Raw genomic sequence first — 18,610 nt, forward strand, 5'->3', positions numbered from 1 at the left:
GTGAGCTCTCTGGGGCGCTCACAGAGCCGGCAGGCGGCCTTCCCACAAGAGGTGCCTCGCTTCACTGTGCTCCTTTCTCTAGGGGGCTCCGACACCCTGGTGGGCACCTCCCTGGACACACCCCCGACCTCCGTGACAGGCACCTCAGAGGAGCAAGTGAGCTGGTGGGGCAGCGGGCAGACGGTCCTGGAACAGGAAGCGGGCAGCAGGGGTGGCACCCGCCGCCACCTGGGCAGCCCAAGGCAAGCACAGGCAACCGGGGCCGGGCCACGGCACCTGGGGGTGGAGCCGCTGGTACGGGCGTCTCGAGCTAATCTGGTGGGCGCAAGCTGGGGGTCAGAGGATAGCCTTTCGGTGGCCAGTGACCTGTACGGCAGCGCATTCAGCCTGTACAGAGGACGGGCGCTCTCGATCCACGTGTAAGTAATGGCCTCACCTGGGCCCGCACTGTCCCACCTTACCATGCCGTCCTGCACTGCCCCTCACTGCTCGTCAGCCTCCACCCCCCCCATCCCCTGCACCATCCATCCCTCTGTGCACTTCTCCACCCCCCCCCCACCACTGCTTCCACTCCTGGCCCCCGCTACCCACTCTGTCTTCCCACACGGCTCCATCCTCCTCCTGTGCCGTCACCACCCACATCCTCCTGCTGCCACCTGTCCTGGCTCACTGTGCCATCTCCATGGTCTCGTGGACCCCTCTCTCCCTTCCTCGTCTCCTCCAAAATCTCCACTCTCCCAGGGGCCCTCTCCAGCCTCACCCATTCAGGCTCCAGTTGTCCCCAGGATCCCCCCCACCAGGGGCCCCCTCCGTGCCTGCTGTCTCAGCAGCTGCTGCCTTTTCATCTCTCTGCACATTCCTGTTCCCATGTGGGCCTTTTTCTGGGAGGAACTGAACCTTTCCGCACGGCAGCTCCCGGGAGAGCAGGAGGGAGCAAGAGCACAGCCAGGAGACAGAAGCGAGCGAGGTGGTCAGGGGGTAGTTGGGGCCAGGGGCCTGGGAAAGCAGGGGGATGTGAGGTGGGTGGAAGGCAGGGGGCTGGGGCAGGGAGGAATGGCGATGGGGGGGTGCCTAGGGTGGAGGCAGAGGGCTGGAGTGATGGAGGTGGAGGCATGTGAGGATCTTGCGGGAGACGCCCGAGGGTGGGGTTGAAGGTTGTCCTGGTAGGCGGTGGTGAGGAGCAGAGGTGTTGGAGGGAGGCATTGGAGCCATTTTTGGAGATTGGAGGCTGGCAGATACAGGAGGGAGTGCTATGGTAGAAGAGGGGAGTGGCTGATGAGAGAGGTATTAGGGGGCATTTGGGGAGCTGACGGGGGGCCTGATTCGTGCTGGGTATGGGTGTGTGGGGGAGGTACCATCATGGAGGAGAAAGAAAGGGCCTGGTGGGGGGAGGCCTTTGTGAGAGTGGCTGAGGTTGCTAGCGGTAGGCAGGGGAGAGGTCCCGGGCAGGCGCAGGGGAGGCGCCCTTGCTTTATCTGGTTGGCGCTAGCCAGGCACTCCCGTGCCCTGGACTTGCCTTTTCCTTCCCTGCCTTTCTTTGCCAGGCCCCAGCCTGAGCCTGGAGTTGCTATGGCAACTTCGGAGGAACCCATTTCCTTAGTGATATCTGTGGTACAGAGGCTGGCCTAGAGCTCGACACTGCCGGCAAGAGGCCTCCTCTGCTGTCCCCAGTTTCTCTCCATGCCTCACCCAGTTCCCAGAGGCCATTCCTCAGGGACTTTGTTGTCCCTCACCCAGAGTAGACTCTGCCTCCCTGTAGGTGGCTGGCTGAGGTTCTGCTCCCTAGGGCACTCTGGATTGCATCCCTGCCCCCCACCAGAGGTGAGGTCTGCAGTGTAGGTGGCTGACCCGGGTAGTTTAAAACATCCTGACACTCGGGCATCCCTAGAACTTCTGCTCTTGGTCAGTACCGTACTATTTCTCCTCCCTTCTGTGCCCCCAAAATCCCATTTTGCAGGGAACAAGGGCTCAGAAGCCAGACTACCTGGGTTTCAACCTAGCACCAACCATTTACTAGCTGTGTCACCTTAGTAAGGCACTTCACCTCTTTAAGCCTCAGTTTCTTCATCTGTAAATGGAGATAGTAACAGTCCTATTGCAAAGGACTGTTGTGAGGATTAAATGACTCAATGCATTTTAAGCATTCAGTACATGCCTGACACATGATAAGTACTCAGTGAGCCACTTGATAAGTTTTTTTTTTGTTTTTTTTTTATAAATTTATTTATTTATTTTTGGCTGCGTTGGGTCTTCGTTGCTGTGCGCGGGCTTTCTCTAGTTGGCGGCGAGTGGGGGCTAGTCTTCGTTGCGGTGCGCGGGCTTCTCATAGCGGTGGCTTCTCTGGTTGTGGAGCACGGGCTCTAGGTGCGCGGGCTTCAGTAGTTGTGACTCGCAGGCTCTAGAGCACAGGCTCAGTAGTTGTGGCGCACAGGCTTAGTTGCTCCGCGGCATGTGGGATCTTCCCAGACCAGGGCTCGAACCCGTGCCCCCTGCATTGGCAGGTGGATTCTTAACCACTGTGCCACCAGGGAAGTCCCCATAAGTTTTTATTAAGCTGTCTCTTATGTGTTAGGTATGACGCTAATATCTCAGATTCCTTTTCTTGCTAATTTTTATACTTGATGTGCCCCTAAGAGTCCAGATGGGGGAAACTAAAGCCCAGCTGTTGGGCATCAAAGCTCTGAAGGTGAGAGGGGCACTCTGGGCTGACCAGCTCCTTCCCTCCTCTTCTCCTCCCACACCCACCGTTCAGGGCCATGCAGTAGTTATTCAGGAGCTGAGTTATGTCGGAGCATACCCCTCTGGGGAGTTTCTGTGTTTCTTAGGGGGGTTTTCAAGGACTCAAGGTAACTTTCCCAGGGACAGGACAAAGTCAAAGCCCTGTACTGGGGGCAGATTTATCAAAGGGAACAGGAACCTGGGTTTCCCACTCCAGGGACCCCAACTGCCTGCCACCTGCTGTTAGCACTGCTGAGGGGCTCAGGTCTGAGGAGGTGCTAGGCAATCTCAGGGATAAGGGCATTGCTCCTGGAAAGCTTATGCCTGTTCTTCCAGGGGCACGGTGAAGGGGGTATGTCCTGCCGAGGATGGGCAGGGCTGTGGGGGCCAGCTGGGGGCAGGAATGAGTGGGAGGCTGCATTCCTGAGAGGGCCCCTCCCCATCCAGCCCTCCTGCCTTCCCTCACCACTTCGTCCTTCGGGTGCTAAGCCTCATTCTTTTCTCTCCCACCACTCAGTTCTGTTTCTGCTGTTTCCCAGCTTCTGGGGCTGGGGGGAGGGGGCTGGCCAGAGCCCCTGGGACTGAGTCTGTACCTGGACCCAGCCACCAGCCCAATCTTCCGGTGCCAGAGCTGCCAGCCTCTCCCCAGCACCTGCTCTGGCTGTGCCTTCCTCTTGGGGGCGGGGGGAGGAGGAGGGGCTGGCCCATGTCACCCCCAAGCCTTCCCAGCATGCCCACCGCCCGATTCCTGTCACGACCTTGAGGTCTAGGAGGGGAGGCCCCCTGAATGTTCTGCCCCTCTTCGTCTTGGTCCTGCAGCAGTCTCCCTCAGAGCGGATTGCACAGGGAGGAGCCTGACCTTCAGCCTCAGCCGGCCAGCGAAGCCCCACGTCGCCCGGCCCTCCCGCCTCCCTCCAAATCCGCGCTGCTGCGCCCACCGTCCCCTCGGGTGGGTAAGCGGCCCCCACCAGGACCCAGCGCCCAGCCCCCAGCGCCCCCGACACCGCCCCACCGGCGCACCCGGGAGCCGGTGCCGCCCGAGGACGCCACCGCCGAAGAGAAGCGAGGGAAAAAGTCCAAGTCTTCGGGGCCCTCGCTAGCGGGCACGGCGGAGTCCCGGCCCCAGACGCCCCTGAGCGAGGCCTCGGGCCGCCAGTCGGCGCTGGGCCGCTCTCCGAGGCTGGTGCGCGCCGGCTCCCGCATCCTGGACAAGCTGCAGTTCTTCGAGGAGCGCCGGCGCAGCCTGGAGCGCAGCGACTCACCGCCGGCGCCCCTGCGGCCCTGGGTGCCCCTGCGCAAGGCCCGCTCGCTAGAGCAGCCCAAGTCCGAGGGCGCCGGGCCGTGGGCACACCCGGGGCTCGCAGGAGGAGCTGCGAGGGCCGGCGGGCAGCGTGGCCGAGCAGCGACGCCTGTTCCGGCAGAAGGCGGCCTCCCTGGACGAGCGCACGCGGCAGCGCAGCCAGGCCTCTGACCTCGAGCTGCGCTTCGCCCAGGAGCTGGGCCGCATCCGCCGCTCCGCGTCGCGGGAGGAGCTGGTGCGCTCGCACAAGTCCCTGCGCGCCACGTTGCAGCGCGCGCCGTCCCCTCGAGAGCCCGGCGAGCCCCCGCTCTTCTCCCAGCCCTCCACCCCCAAGACCCCGCGGGCCTTGAGCCCCGCCGGCGCCGCCCAGCTGCCCCCTCCCAGTGTCGCGGGGAAGCCGGGGGATGAGCCAGGGAGGCCCCGGAGCCGCGGGCCAGCGGGCCGGACGGAGCCGGGGGAAGGCCCGCAGCAGGAGGTTAGGCGCCGGGACCAGTTCCCGCTGACCCGGGGCAGAGCCATCCAGGAGTGCCGGAGCCCCGTGCCGTCCCCGGCCGCCGATCTCCCAGAGACCAGGACGAAAGCGCCCCCGGGTCGGAAGCGGGAGCCCCCGCCACAAGCCGTGCGCTTCCTGCCCTGGGCCACGCCGGGCCAGGAGGGCGCTGCTGTGCCCCAGACCTTGGAGAAGAACAGGGCGGGGCCTGAGGCCGAAAAGAGGCTGCGCAGAGGGCCGGAGGAGGACGGCCCTTGGGGGGCCTGGGACCGCCGAGGGGCCCGCAGCCAGGGCAGAGGTCGCCGGGCCCGGCCCACCTCGCCTGACCTCGGTAAGGCCTCGGGGGAGGGTTAGAAGAGGTACTGAGACCTGGGTGGGAGCGTGTCTGGGAAGAGCGAGGCTGCTAGGCAGCTGCAAGGGTGCGGTTTCCCAGGGAAGGCATGCACCCAGGTTCGAGTTTGAGTGAAGGATTGTGAAGGCCCCTTGTGTATAACCTGCCCGCTGGTGACTCAGAGTGTGAGAGTGTTTTGATGGAGGCTGGGCGGAGCCGAGGTGTGAGCAGAGACCTGGTGCCCAATGTTTGCTATAGGCCCCCTGAGTCCAGTGGCCTGCTGGCCCTAACGGTGAACCTAATGGTGGGGGGAGGTACTGTGGGAACCTAAGGAGCCCCTCCACCCCCCACCCCTCTGTGGGGGAAGAGACAGAAGCCCGTCTCAATAAATAATTGGTCATGTCCCTATTACAGGTGAGCTTTGGGCCAGCCAGTTGTCAATATTTACCTTCCCATCCCGGCAGCATCTCCTGACCCATCATAGCTACTAAGATCTGACCCAGCCTCCCTTCTAGCCTCCTCTCTCCCATCTTTGAGTCCCGGCATGGCTGAGCTGACTGTGTGTTGTCTCTCAGTCTTCCCGTGGGTGGTGGCCAATAGCCAGAATGCCCCTGCTGCCCCTAACTCTGCCTAACTGAACATCGACTTGGGGCCACTCCTGGAGCGAGACAGAGGAAGCCGTCCTTGACTCGCTCCCACCTCAGCTGCTTTCTCAGGCCAGATACCTCTACCCCCTGCTCCTAGGATGCCCTGTCAGTATCTCTTTTAGTGCCTATACCACCCCTGGTTTTTTTTTTTAATCACGTTATTTTTCATTTTAGTATTACTGTCTCAAAATCTTTAGAGATGATTAGAGATCTTTAGAGATGATCATGGTCCTGCTAGCCACATTGTTGCATATCCACAGCCGTGTCCCAGGCATTGTGTTAACTGGGCACTTAGGGATGTTACTTTATTTTAATCTGTATGTCAGCTCTGCAAGATGTTGGGTGTTATTTATCAGCTCCATCTTACAGATAAAACTGAGGCATAGAGGTTATCTAATTTGCCCAAGGTTATGTAGCTAGGAAACAGCGTAATTGGAATCCTCACTGTTCTTTTGGCTACATACGCTGTGCTTTATCTAGCTTATAGAATGTCAGAATTAGAAAATACCCAAAGAGAGCCACAACAGTGGAGTTTTATGATCTCTTTGTGTGTACAAGCTTCCTGTAAGCAGGGACTGCATCTTATTTCCTGTTGTGTCCCTGGTACCTGTACAGAGTAAGCAGTAAGTGCAGTATTACTGTTTGATGAATGAACACAATCTGAGCTGATCTTCATGAGTCCTCTCAGATGGCTACCGGAAGCACCTGCCACTCCCTCTTTTGAATCCAGTGGCATCACTAGTTTGATAGTTCACCACGTGTTGCCCTGTGACACTATCATTGCTCAAGTCTTGGTTTGCTGTTGGCTTGTCTGCTGTCTGTTTGGAAGCTTGTGAAGTCTCGTGCCCCTGAGAGCACCTTACACAGGGCCTGATCTACCAACCCTGATGACTGATTTGTGTAAAGACATACACAGCACGGTCCCTGTCTTCCTTCAGAAACCAGCACTCTTACTGTGGCTGAAATTGAGCAGCCAAACCACTGTAGAGTCCAGGCCGCCCTGTCCTGTTTTAAGAACTCCCTTCTGTCTTCCTTTCTTTCCTGTCTCAGGACATTCAGGAGAGAGGCCCTTTGCTCCCTAACCCTTGCCTTCTAGAAGCCCCTCTCTCTGGGTTTGCCCCCTCTCCCCCTGAGTCATCCCCACAGGGACCGTGTCCCCTTACCCTGTCACCCATGTCTCCGGCAGAGTCTTCGGATGACTCCTATGTGTCTGCTGGAGAGGAGCCCCTGGAGGCTCCAGCCTTTGAGATCCCCCTGCAGAATGCGGTGGTGGCCCCGGGGGCGGATGTGCTGCTCAAATGTATTGTCACCGCCAACCCCCCACCCCAAGGTGAGCTCTAGGCCTGGGGCCAGGCTAAGATTGAGAGAGGGAGGGGAGATCCCCCCCCTCCCTGCCCCCCACCCCAGTCCTCAGAGGGCGGGGTAGGGTGGGTGAAGGGGGGAGATCATCTGCTCCATGGGGCTGGCTGGACTTCTCTGTGTGTGTGTTAGGGGAGCTTTTCCAGAATCCCTTGAGAGAGGGGAGGGCAGGCCTGGGCTTCTGTGACTGAGGGGCATTCCTCGGGTTTCCCTAGGGTGGGAGAGGAGTGCCGTGGGCTCTGTGTGGGGTGGGGCGAGCCCCCGTGGGCCCCTTTGGGCAACGGCAACCTAGTTATCCCGCTGCTTCCGCACAGTGTCCTGGCAGAAGGATGGGTCCTCGCTGCGCAGTGATGGCCGCCTTCTCATTCGGGCCGAAGGCGAGCGGCACACCCTGCTGCTCCGCGAGGCCCGGGCAGCCGACTCAGGGAGCTATGCAGCTACTGCCACCAACGAGCTGGGCCAGGCCAGCTGTGCTGCTGCGTTGGCCGTGAGACCTGGTAGGGAGCCCGCGGGCCCTGGGGCCGGGTGGGGTGAGCAGTGACCCTTCCCATTCCTAGCCTGGAGCTTGGGCTCTCAACCAGTGTGCAGTCTGTTCTCCTGTGTTGGCTGCTCTGGTGGAAGCATTTTAAATGGCCCTGGCCTCAGGGCAGGGGCCAAATTCCCAAGGCACACGCCAGATGGGCCAACTCATGAAGTCATTGAAATTTGTCTTTAGCATCATCTAAATGCCTTCCTCCCATGGCATTTCCCTGATCAGGGTCCTGTGGAGAAAGCAAATTATTCTTGAGTCTCAGAGAAAAAGAATCTCCCAGCTCAAAGGGCTTAAAAGCCATCAGGAGTCTTCTGAGGCCATTTCCTGTCTAGAACGGCCACCCTCCCCACCCCGGCAGTAAAAAGAGATGCTTTTAAGTGCCACAACCCTCCCCCACTCCCTTGCACCTTCTGTTGAACCCAGAGCCCTAAAGAAGGTGCAGCTGAGAGCGCCTTTCGGGAGGTGGCAGTGGCTGAGGCTGCCTCGTTTTCTATTTTTATGAAAGTCCTTTCTTGGTGTCGGACTACTTCCTTTGGGTTTAAGCCCACTTTCTTTCAGGTTGAGGACTGGTGTCAGTGTGCATGGCCAGTTCAAGTCATTCAGGTTGCTGGACCTGACAAGGTGCTAGCCCTGGGCGGGGAGTGGTGGGGCGGGGGATAGGTGAGGCTGGGTAGGGGGTGTTCCAGAAGGAAAAGTCGCAGACTCAACCCTTAAGGACATTATCACTGGGTAATGAACTTAGATCAGAGGACCTGGGTTGGCAGACAGTGCAGGGCAGATGAACCCAGTGCCTAGAACAGCCAAGTGGTTGGTCAGTGTTGTGGGATGCTGGACTGAGAGACATCAGAGCCCTGAAGGAGCCTGGGAATTAGGTGGGCAGGGGGCGGGGCCGGGCATGCCTGGAGAGGGAACAGCACGCACTGTTCTGTCCCTTTCTTTCACTCAGTGCTGCAGGAGACAAGATTACAGAGCCCAATTTGCTGTGGTCCTGGGGCCTCAGCACCTTCACGATTAGGGAGTTCTTGGTGGCATCTGACCTGAGTCCCAGTCTTGCATTAGATCCTTTGGGCCGCACATGTCTGGCTTTGCAGAACTGCAGGTCTCCCTCTTCCTTAGCTTACGTACACCTCCCAGGAACCCATGTGTTAGGCTTTCTCCTCCTCACCCCTCCCACCACGCTGAATCATACCCATCCCTCCGCTGCATGCTTCCGTCCTTCCATCACCTCTGGGATCTGCCTTCTGACTCAGCTCCCAGCTCCCCTTAGGTGGCTCGGACCTGGCTCCAGGACTCCGGTCAATACCTGGCTTGGGCTGAGATTTGGCACGGGGTTGTGGGCGGGTTGCCCCAATACTGGCTTGGGGCCATTTGGGAGCCTTTTAAGGTTGGGAAGGAGGCTTGGGCAAGGCAGCTGTCAGCACTTGACTGGGAGTTCTGCATTCGCTACGCCGAAGCTCCCTGCACTTCAGTTTCCTCGTTTGTAAACCAGAGATAATTATACCGTCCTTACGAATGAAGGCAAATGTGTGAACGAGCTTTATGAACTGTAAAACTGTAGACAAATGTTAGTTGTTAGCGTCATTAAGGGGTGATGTGCACAGGAGCATGGGTCTCCACGAGGTTCCTGGGAAACTGCCTCTTCCTCTTCTGCCCTTTCTTCAGACTGTCTGTGCCTTGGGGACTCCTCCCCTGCCCTTGCCAAGCCTGCAGTCCCTCCATATTTCCCAGTCCCTGGGTCTTCAGCCCATCACAGCATCTCTGCGCCTCCTCCACCCTGGGGAGCCAGAAAGCTTCATCACAGTAGTCAGCTGTACCAGGTGTTGCGGCCAGGGAACAGCTTCCGTAAGTCAGGCTGGCTGGAGGGCCCCAGGGCTTGAGGGGCAGGCATGTGAGTCTAGATTTGGCTGTCGTGGAAAAAGCAGATTTTCTTACCCTACAAGGCACTGTTTGGTCCAGAGCAGCTGGACGGGGACCAGTGGACCCAGAGAGCAGCAGAAATGGGCGGAACCAGTGGGTGGCACAGACATTTGGCAAGGGAGGGGGTCCCAGGCCTGGAGTCTGTAGGGAGTGAGGGGGCGGAGCAAGGGAAGGGGGTGTGCGCTGTGGCTGGGAGCAGAGCGGGTTGGGGGAGGGAGTGTATAGCGTCTTGTGGGAAGAGGCCTCATGGAACCACCTCCCTTTCTTGCTCCTCACGGCCCGCCCCTGCTAACCAGGGCTGGCTTCCCAGTGCCCTCTTGGGATTCCCCCCTCAACAGGACAAGCTTTTGAGATCCCACAGATCTCAGTTCCTGGTTGAGAACTTCGGGAACAGGGAGAACTGAAGAGGTAGTTCCCTGGGTGCTGTGATTTGTGGGGCAGAGCCTGTCTTCACTGCCTCTGACAGCCCCACCCCAGCCCTGGCTCCCTCCCAGCCTGCCCCACCCCACTGATAAACTCTGCGGAGACCATGGTCACGCTCCCAAAGGGGGTGTGTGGATTGGGGCGGGGGGCTGGGGAGTGTGGGAGGTGTGCTTAACCGAAGCTAAGCATTCTCAGTGCTGCCCACATCCATCACACAAGCCTTTACTGAGCGCCAATCCGGTGCCGAGTGCTACATCTCTCTAAGCAGTTTCTTGTGTTTGGAGAGTGCCAGATACTTTTTTCCAAACCCTTTCACATCTCTTCCCTTACTTGAGCTGCACTGCACCACATATACCCCTTGGAGAGGGACATCTCAGGTAGTAATATTACCATTTTACAGATGGGAAGATGAAAGCATAAAGTGACAGAGTTAGCACAAGGCCAGCAGCCTTTACTGAGCATCTATAATCTGCCTAAGAATGTTAAAAGCAATAGGTGATTTAGGGTGATGGAAATAGTCAACCTGTGAAGCAGATAAACTTAGTGTGGATGGCAGAATAAGATAACATGACTCCTTAGCATTTACTGCATGCTTCGTGTGTACCAGGCCCTGTGTTGATTGGGTTATCACATTTAATCCCCCACTGGGAGGTAGCCTCTATTATCATGCCCATGTTACAGATGAGGAAGCTGAGACTTGGAAAGCTTTAGCAAATTACTCCAGAGCATCACTAATCATAGAACCGATGAGAGAAATGTTCTTACATGCACTAAAAGGGTAGCCACTAGCTACATGTGGCCGGCCGGTGAGCACATGAAGTGCGGCTAGTGTGACTGAAGAGCTGACTTTTCCATTTTATTTAGTTAAAGTGCACTGAAATAGTCTAAGGAAGCTAGTGGCTACCCTACTGGGGTGCTCAGCTCTAGGAGCGGAAGCCACTGGGAGGCCGGGTCATGAAATGAAGCCCTGTCCCTGGGTCTCCCAAACCTGTACTCCAAACTACTGTGCTGTACCGTCCCCTTTCCCACTACTCTGAAAGGGTTCAGGGTTAAGGTAGAATTGTGAGCATGAGCTCCTGGGGCAGGGGGTGGGGAGGCAGAGACTATCGATGCCCTCTGTGGGTGGGTCAGCCTGGGGGGAGGGTTCCTCTCCTTCCTCTCTGAATCCCCACCTTCCCCGTGGCTCTGGTCCTGCTTTGTTTCCCTGAGTGCCTGGTGTGCCCATGCTCAGCTCACCCCCACCGCGGGCTCTGGTCAGGAGTAGCGGGAATATAGAGGATTCGTGCACCCGGGCCTCCATCCTGCTGCCTTCAGTCCTCCCCTCAGGCCCAGGTCTCATATATTTGAGCCCAAGGTTCTAGAATTTTCCAGCTGAGACCTTGGCTTCTATACTTCCCCTCAGCTGGCCACCGTGTTCTCATCTACAAAGCAAGGGTCATTGTAACTCCTGGGCTACTTCCTTGATAAGATTTGTGAGGCTCTGTGGGGCTAATGATTTAGCTAAGGACATTTTGGCCAGAGGATAAGGCTTAACAAAGCTCATTCTGGTCCCACCTATAGGACCAACACCACCATAACAGAAAAGAGGTGGTTTATTGGAGGTCATGAATATAAAAGGAAAGGAAGAAGAAATCACGGCACCAACATCTGCCCCCCTCTTTTCCTGGCCCTGGTCTTGGCCGGCTGCTGCAGAATTACAGGTTTTCCCTTGGGAAGGCAGTGGCTGCCCATGGACAGGATCTTGAAATGCCACACGGCCCTTTTGTCCGTCCTTGATGGGGGTTTGGACAGCATCTAAGAAACCAGTGTGGTCCCTTGACCCGACTCAGCCCTCCCTCCCCACTCCTGTCTACCAGAAGCAGGTCGGCCCCAATCGGTGCCTTCCCCCAAGGCTGTTACCTCAGAATGGGGGTCCTCACGCACAGCTGTCAGAAGAATGAGGGTGGGGAATTCCCTGGCAGTCCAGTGGTTAGAACTCAGCGCTTTCACTGCCGAGGGCCTGGGTTCCATCCCTGGTCGGAGAACTAAGATCCTGCAAGCCGTGCGGTAAGGCCAAAAAGAAAGAAGAAGAAGAAGAATGGGGACCTAATCTACCATGGGCGCCAATTTATCTAAACATGCAGCAACCCCAAGTAACACATGTAGGGAGTTAACCGCTTCCATGGCTAGGTCAGGCTGCCCAGGTGAAATTCTCTCCGCTTCCTTGTCCATTTTAAGCCAAAACGGAAACGTTCTCAGCACAGCCCTTCTCCTTTTCCAAGGGGCGATACTCACGGCAGCACCTGCGGAAATTCCCAGCTGCGGGCCAGCCTGTGCATTCTTTTCCCTCACTTCCGTGGTGGGATTGCACAGCAGACATATATAGAAATCCTGAGACGGTGCGTGTGGAGAGCCGGCTGTGAACAGCCACACCATTTATGTACGTGCTGTGAACCTCCAGCATGTTACTCCTTCCTCAGAAACCTCACGGAGCTCCCCTTTGCCTTCAGAGTGAAGGCCACACTCCTGGCCTCGACCACCTGGACCTGAGGATGACCCAAGGGTGGCTGGAGGCACCTGCTCCAACACTGCCATGTCCCACTTCTTTCTTGTTTACCCAGTTCTGAGCCAGAAGGTTGAGCTACAGTTCTCTGCACACACTTTCTGCCTTTGAGCATTTGCTCAAGTGGTTTCTTCTGCCAGGAAACCTGCTTTTTCCTGCTTAAACCAAACTCTTAATTCTAATACCACCCTTCCATCAGTTTTCCCTTCTTCCCTGAGCCAAAAGCAATGTCCTGCTCTCTGTACTTGTCTGGCCCTTATCTGCCCCTCTCTTGCTGCCTTATTCGTGCTTGCTGGTATAGTCGTGTGTGTATCTGGTTTGTCATCCCAACCAGGCAGAAGGTTCCTGAGGACATCACTATGCCTTCACCACTGTCAGCCCTTCCAGCCATACCTGAGGCCCTCCTGGACAGTCAGGGGCTGAGTGGACCGCAGGGACTGTGTGTGAGGTGGCACAATGGGGGTAGAGACTTTCACAAGGCCCTGGAAAAAGCTGGGTCACATGCAGAGGCTGGGCGGGACCTGCGTCTGCAAAGGGTAACGAGGATCTGCCTGAGAGTGGAGGTTGGGATGGCAGAGGAGACCACGGAGTAGTGGTCCTCAAAGTGTGGTCCCCAGACCAGGAGCGTCGTCAGCACCTTGGGAATGTGTTAGAGATACGTGATATCAGCCCCAGCCAGACCTACTGGATCAGAAACTCTGGGGCTGGGGCCCAGCGAGCTGTGATTTAAGGAGCACTCCACACGATTCTGGTGCCCGGTGAACTCCGAGCGGCACTGCCGTGAGTCAGGGGCCTTGCGCCAGGTGGCAGGCCCGGTGGTGCAGTGCGGAGCATGTGGGCTGTGGAGCCAGGCCTCCAAGGTTCGGAGCCTGGCCTTGAAGTTTGTTAGCCGAGTGAGGTGAGGCTTAGTGATACTACCTCTTTGGGTTGTCCTCCTCCCATGAGGGTCCCAGGGGTCCCTAAACTTTTGTGTGCATAAGAATCACCCTGGGGGGTGCCTTTTAACAAATTTCCCGTGTTTCTTCAGGTCAGAGTAAGGCCCAGAAATTTATAGTTTAAACAGGCTCCCAGGTAGTCCTGATGTGGGTGGTTCAGGGACGACTCTGAGAAACCCTGATGTAGAGGGCCCTGTGTGACGCCTTTCATGCAGGTGGCTGTGACTATATCCATCCTGGGGACACCTTAGGGGATGTTGAGATGCACTGGTCTGGAGATGAAGGGCTTCCCAACTTGTGGGCTCCCCAATGCCATTATTTTCGTTAAATGAATCTGACCTGGAAGCAGTGTTGAAAGGCGAGACAAGGGCACAGAGTGTGTAGGGGCAGCACATGGCGGGCATATGTGCATCTTAGATTTGGGGGGCACCTGCTGCCGTCTCCCTGGCTGGTGTAACTATGTTTCCCACAGTGAGAGCCAGGCTTGTGGGTGGAGCAGGGCTGGGATATAGGGACAGAGATGGTTTTGGCAGTGGAGCCAGTGAAAAGTCGGGTGGCACCAGGGCCTGGTGTGGAGCCCCAGAGGCTCTGCGAGCTGGAGACAAATCCTTGATCAGCCTCCTTGTTCTTGCAGTTCTGGGGGTACAGAGGGGTGAGGGGCCACTGCCTTATTTTGAAGAGGCCTAGTTCTGACTCCTTTGGAGCCTGAGCGTCCTGCCTGGGCTGCTCTGACAGTTCCCCGCTCTAAGGGGCTTGAGGACTCCTGAATCACTTGGTCCCCTGATGCCCCTAGGGTGCTATTCCCCCAGACACCACCAGGGGTCTCTGGCTCCCTGCAAACCCTGCCCATCCAGCTCTAATCTCCGCAGTCCCTCCCTGGGCCCTTGAGCTGCTTCAGTGCCGTGCAACCTGGAAGTGACCCCAGAGGGGGAGGGAGTGCCTTCCTCCAGGGACCATGCCGGTGATCTCAGCATCAGCTAGTGGCCCAGCCCGGAGCAGAGGCTCATCAAGTGCCATCCTGACTTCCCTTTCCACCCCCATGTCAGGACAGCCAACCTGAATGGTGCCTCCCCCCCGCCCTTGTTCACTGGGAATGTTGGGAAACACGGGTCACAGCTTGGGAATGTGGCCCTGGGGCATGGGTGGTAGGAGGCGGGAGAAGGCCATGTGACCTCTCCTCAGCGGCTCCCCTGCTGTGCTGCTCTTTTTCCAAGCCCCGTCGCCACCAAGTCCAGATGGGTGCTAGTTGTGAGGGGTCGCTGAGGGGAGCAGCCTCCATTCTCCTGACTGTTGGCTCTGGTGGGGCTGACGGGGTGAGGGACCGTTGCCAACAGGTCCCTGGTAGAGCCTGTAGGAGGGTGGTTGGGTGCAGACCCAGGAACCCGGGGGCTGCTGGGCCAAACCTGCCATGGCAGGAACGGGGAGGCAGAGGTGGGATTCTGGGCTCCTCAAGTTGAGGGGCCAGCATCTCTGGGAAGGAGGCCGAACAGCTCTCTGATTCTTAGCACCAGAGAAGACTGGGTATGGCCCGGCGCTAGAGTATTTGAGGCTTGTTGGTGTGGATTCCAGCATCAGGGATCTTGGCAATTTGGTCAGGGAAAGGGGCACCACAGGGGCCATTTGCCGTCAGTACCTCCTCTGGTGGACACATCAAAACAAATGGGTCAGTGCGAGCATGTTGGCTGCTGCAGTGAAGTGCCACCCCCATCTTCCCCTGGGGACTGAGGCCCCCATCCTTTGAGTGGAGGTGCCACTGAGGGGGCTTTGTTTGTCAGGGTCCAGAAGCTGTAAGGAGAGAAAAGGCAGATCCCGCTGCTTGGGAATGAGCAGGGTGGCTAAATACAGCTGGCCGCTCTGCCCCTCCCCTCTCCGCCCCCTCCACTCCAGGGCCCAGGCTGCTTGTGGTCTCAGCAGGCACCACCTCCCCAGCCAGCTGCCTGCCTGCCACCCAGCCTGTCCCGGCCTGGCCAGCCCTCACCTCCTCCTTCCCCCTCCTCAGGCTCCTTCCCCTCCCCCAGGACCTCGTGCAGAGCCTCAGCAGAGTGAGTGGGGCTGGGCAGGCTGGGCTCCTGCTCCCTGGGGAGCCGGCCGGCCGGGGGTGGGCAGTGGGCAGGCAGCCGGAGGGCCTGGTGCCAGGACAGAGCCTTCGGGGCAAGCGCAGGCTGGGGTCCGTGTGCAGAGTCTCGGGGTGAGTTGGGGTGCAGCCCTGCCCCTGGCATAGCCAGAGGGGCTTGGGGTGGGGGGTCAGGAGGAGGGGCCAGGGGGCTGCGGCAGATTCATGTCTGTATTTGGCAGTCGGATAGGAGCCAGCTCAGTGAGGCTGGGCCCCTGGCCAGTTGCAGGGGAGGGCATCAGGGCTCTGGGGACACCCCTCCCCCAAAGCAATGCTGGTGCCCCCTCCTCTTCCCCAGGCTGAGCTGCCCTTCTCTGTGGATGAGTCAGACTTTGCTTTCCCAGACCCTGAGAGTTCTGGGGTCTCTGCTGTAGGGATGGGGCCAACAGGTGTCCCTGGGGTATCTGGGGCAGGAAGCTGAGAAGGGAGCGGGGGAAGGGCTGGCTGGACAGTGCCGCCTCATTGGCCCTGGCACTGAGGTCAGGATAGGGCTTGTCTGAGGTGTGTGTTCCTCTGCACCAGGCCCGGCTCACCCGAGAAACAGGTGTCCTGGTTGTGCCGCTCTGGGGTCCAGAGATGTGAACCACCTGCACTGGGAGCCTGCAGTTCTGTACCGGGAATGTGGGTTCCCTGCTCCAGTGGAATTCCAAGTCTCCCACAGGGCCCAGGAATGGCCTCTCTGGTGCCTGAATCCTTTGTCCCAGGCTGTTCCCTATGGTTCCCCCACTCAAGAGGATTAGGGTCAGGGTTGGGAGAGTCTGTGGCAGAGCACGAGTCAGGGGCTCAGAGACAGGAAGCACCTGGGCAAGGTTACTCAGCGAGTGAGTAGGAACCCCGGGAAGTGAAGTCAGGGCAGGGCTGGCCTGTGGGAGCTGCCTGAGCTCCTGGGTTCTGGGACATTGCAGACCTTATCAGGACCTTGACCCCAGGCTGTTCCATCCAGTTCTCTCAGTCTCCCTGCCCCCCTTTCTCCCCTGGCATCTCTACGCCACTACCTCTCCTGTGTCTCTCCTCCAGGCGGGTCCACATCCCCTTTCAGCAGCCCTATCACCTCTGACGAGGAGTACCTGAGCCCCCCAGAGGAGTTCCCAGAGCCCGGGGAGACCTGGCCCCGAGCCCCCACCATGAAGCTTAGTCCTGGCCAGAACCGCCGTTCCTCCGACACTGGCTCCAAGGCGCCCCCCACCTTCAAGGTCAGATCCCTGAGGCCAGCCCCCAGATCCCTGGGTGCCCCTATTCCTTTGTGTGGCCCCTTGGTCTTGGGGCCACACCAGGCTCCAGTAAGGCCTGGAGCCTGGTCCCATTAACCCTTCTTATCCAGAGCCAGCCTTAGACTGGTGTGGAAGAGGCCTCTGTCCCAGATCCCCCTGCCCCTAGGAGCCAAAGCTGGGCCTTGTCTCACCTGACAGTTTGGGGTCCCCCTTCAGGTCTCACTTATGGACCAGTCAGTAAGAGAAGGCCAAGATGTCACCATGAGCATCTGTGTGCAGGGCGAACCCAAGCCGGTGGTCTCCTGGTGAGTAGCGGTCACTGGCCACCATCTGCCAGCTTCCCCCACTCCAGGCTGGGCCCTGTGAAGCCTGGCTTTGGGTGGAGGGCAGTGGACCCTTTGTGCACTTCCCAGTGATCTGCCCGGGGGGGCCTCACCCCAGGTGCAGTGGTGCCACTACCCCCAACATGCCCCTGCCCCTTGCCTGGTGTTCATGCTCATTCAGGGCTTCCCCTCTGGGGAGGGGTTTGGGTAACACATGGTCTCCTGTCTGTCTGCTTGGCATGACTAGCCAGGAGTCATCTCACTCCTGAAGAAGCCTGTCCCCTGCCATTCCCACCTCAACACCCATCCTTTGACAATAGGGTGATTTTTGAGGCCTGTTCTGCGCCCGGCCCTGTGCTAGACCCACACACAACAATTTGTGTCTGAGCTGCCAGAGTCCAGAGTTAAACTCGGGCCTCAGCTGCAGTGCTTCATCCCAGGTGCCATTTGATTATTCAGTTCACTTAGCTTCCTATTGGTTCGGGTTCTGTTTTTCATTTTTAATTGATTATCTAGTCCCCAGTGCGATCTTTTAACATTCATAGTCCTTTTGGGAAGTGGGAAAGCTATCTGTTCATTAAAATAAATAAAAACAAAACATGAAATCTAAGAATTGTTAAGATCTGAATAGCTTTGGTGCTGCTCTAAGTGCAGTTAGGTTCCAAGAGGGGAGAGACCCAGGTGGGCAGAGGGGGCTGGAAGTTCCTGGAGGGGGTGGGATGGCAGAGTCAGGGTGAAAAGCTAGCCCCGTAACCCAGGGGTGAGGGGTGCCCACAGTCAGCGGGATAGGTCTGAGGAGTGGACAGATGATGTGGAGGGAGGGGAGGCCTGCTTGGCTCTGCAGCCCCACTTCCCCACGCCTGCAGGTCAGGACCTTGGGCCCAGGGACTGAGTTCTAGCCCCTCTGACAGGCTGAGAAACCGTCAGCCCGTGCGCCCAGACCAGCGGCGCTTCGCCGAGGAGGCAGAGGGTGGGCTTTGCCAGCTTCGGATCCTGGCCGCTGAGCGGGGCGACGCCGGCTTCTACACTTGCAAGGCGGTTAACGAATATGGCGCTCGGCAGTGCGAGGCACGCCTGGAGGTCAGAGGTGAGTACCTCACACTCTCTACGAACCCCCTGCCCTGGACCCCGCCTTGTCCCTGCCCAGTTGTCAACTTTGACACAAGCTTAGTTATAGCATGCCACAACTGAGAGGGCCTTCGAGGTCCCAAAGTTCAGCTGCTTATGCTGTAGTTGAGTAAACTGAGGCCCAGAGAGGGGAGGTGATTTGCCCAAGGCCACACAGCAAATTGTTCAGTGCTCAGCTTCCTACACAGTACTGCCTCCCCTACGCTCAATCACGCCTGCCCTGGTGCCAGCCAGAGAGACCCTGCTTCCTGTTGCCGGCCGTCCTCCTCCCACACTCTTCTAAGCCTTTGTCACCTTGCCCTTGCCAGGCCCCTTCCTCACACCCACTCTCCGCTCATCTCTCGCCTCCTCTATCCATCCCACGGCTATGCAGAAGATACTGTGGTTGGGGGTGGCAGTGGGGAGTGTCTGATAGTTGGACCCGTCCGGAGGGGCCCTTGGAGTGACTTGGGCATGGAGCATCGCAGGGCCCCCAGGGGTGTCAGGGTGAGCAGAGCTGGGAAATGTGGAGAGGGCTGGGCCCCCGGACTCGGGGCATGATGGCGGGTGGCCTTCTGGGCGTCAGGGACGGCAGGCCCTGGCCAGGCTGCCCTCGGGGGTAATGGTTTTCCTCGTGAGAGCAGGCCGTCTGCCTCACGTTC

At 58.3% G+C, this 18,610-nt stretch overlaps 1 protein-coding gene across 1 annotated transcript in view; it reads left to right on the plus strand.

Annotated features, from left to right (window-relative positions):
• SPEG (striated muscle enriched protein kinase) overlaps positions 1-18,610 on the plus strand; it is a 57,390-nt gene that overhangs the window by 10,271 nt on the left and 28,509 nt on the right. Inside the window, 8 exon segments of the mRNA XM_036857230.1 lie at positions 83-419; positions 3,538-4,074; positions 4,076-4,839; positions 6,673-6,816; positions 7,160-7,342; positions 16,325-16,500; positions 16,735-16,823; positions 17,753-17,928. Of these exon segments, the coding sequence (XP_036713125.1) occupies positions 83-419; positions 3,538-4,074; positions 4,076-4,839; positions 6,673-6,816; positions 7,160-7,342; positions 16,325-16,500; positions 16,735-16,823; positions 17,753-17,928 (2,406 nt within the window).

Source organism: Balaenoptera musculus, chromosome 7, assembly GCF_009873245.2.
Source record: "Balaenoptera musculus isolate JJ_BM4_2016_0621 chromosome 7, mBalMus1.pri.v3, whole genome shotgun sequence".
Classification (NCBI taxonomy): domain Eukaryota; kingdom Metazoa; phylum Chordata; class Mammalia; order Artiodactyla; family Balaenopteridae; genus Balaenoptera; species Balaenoptera musculus.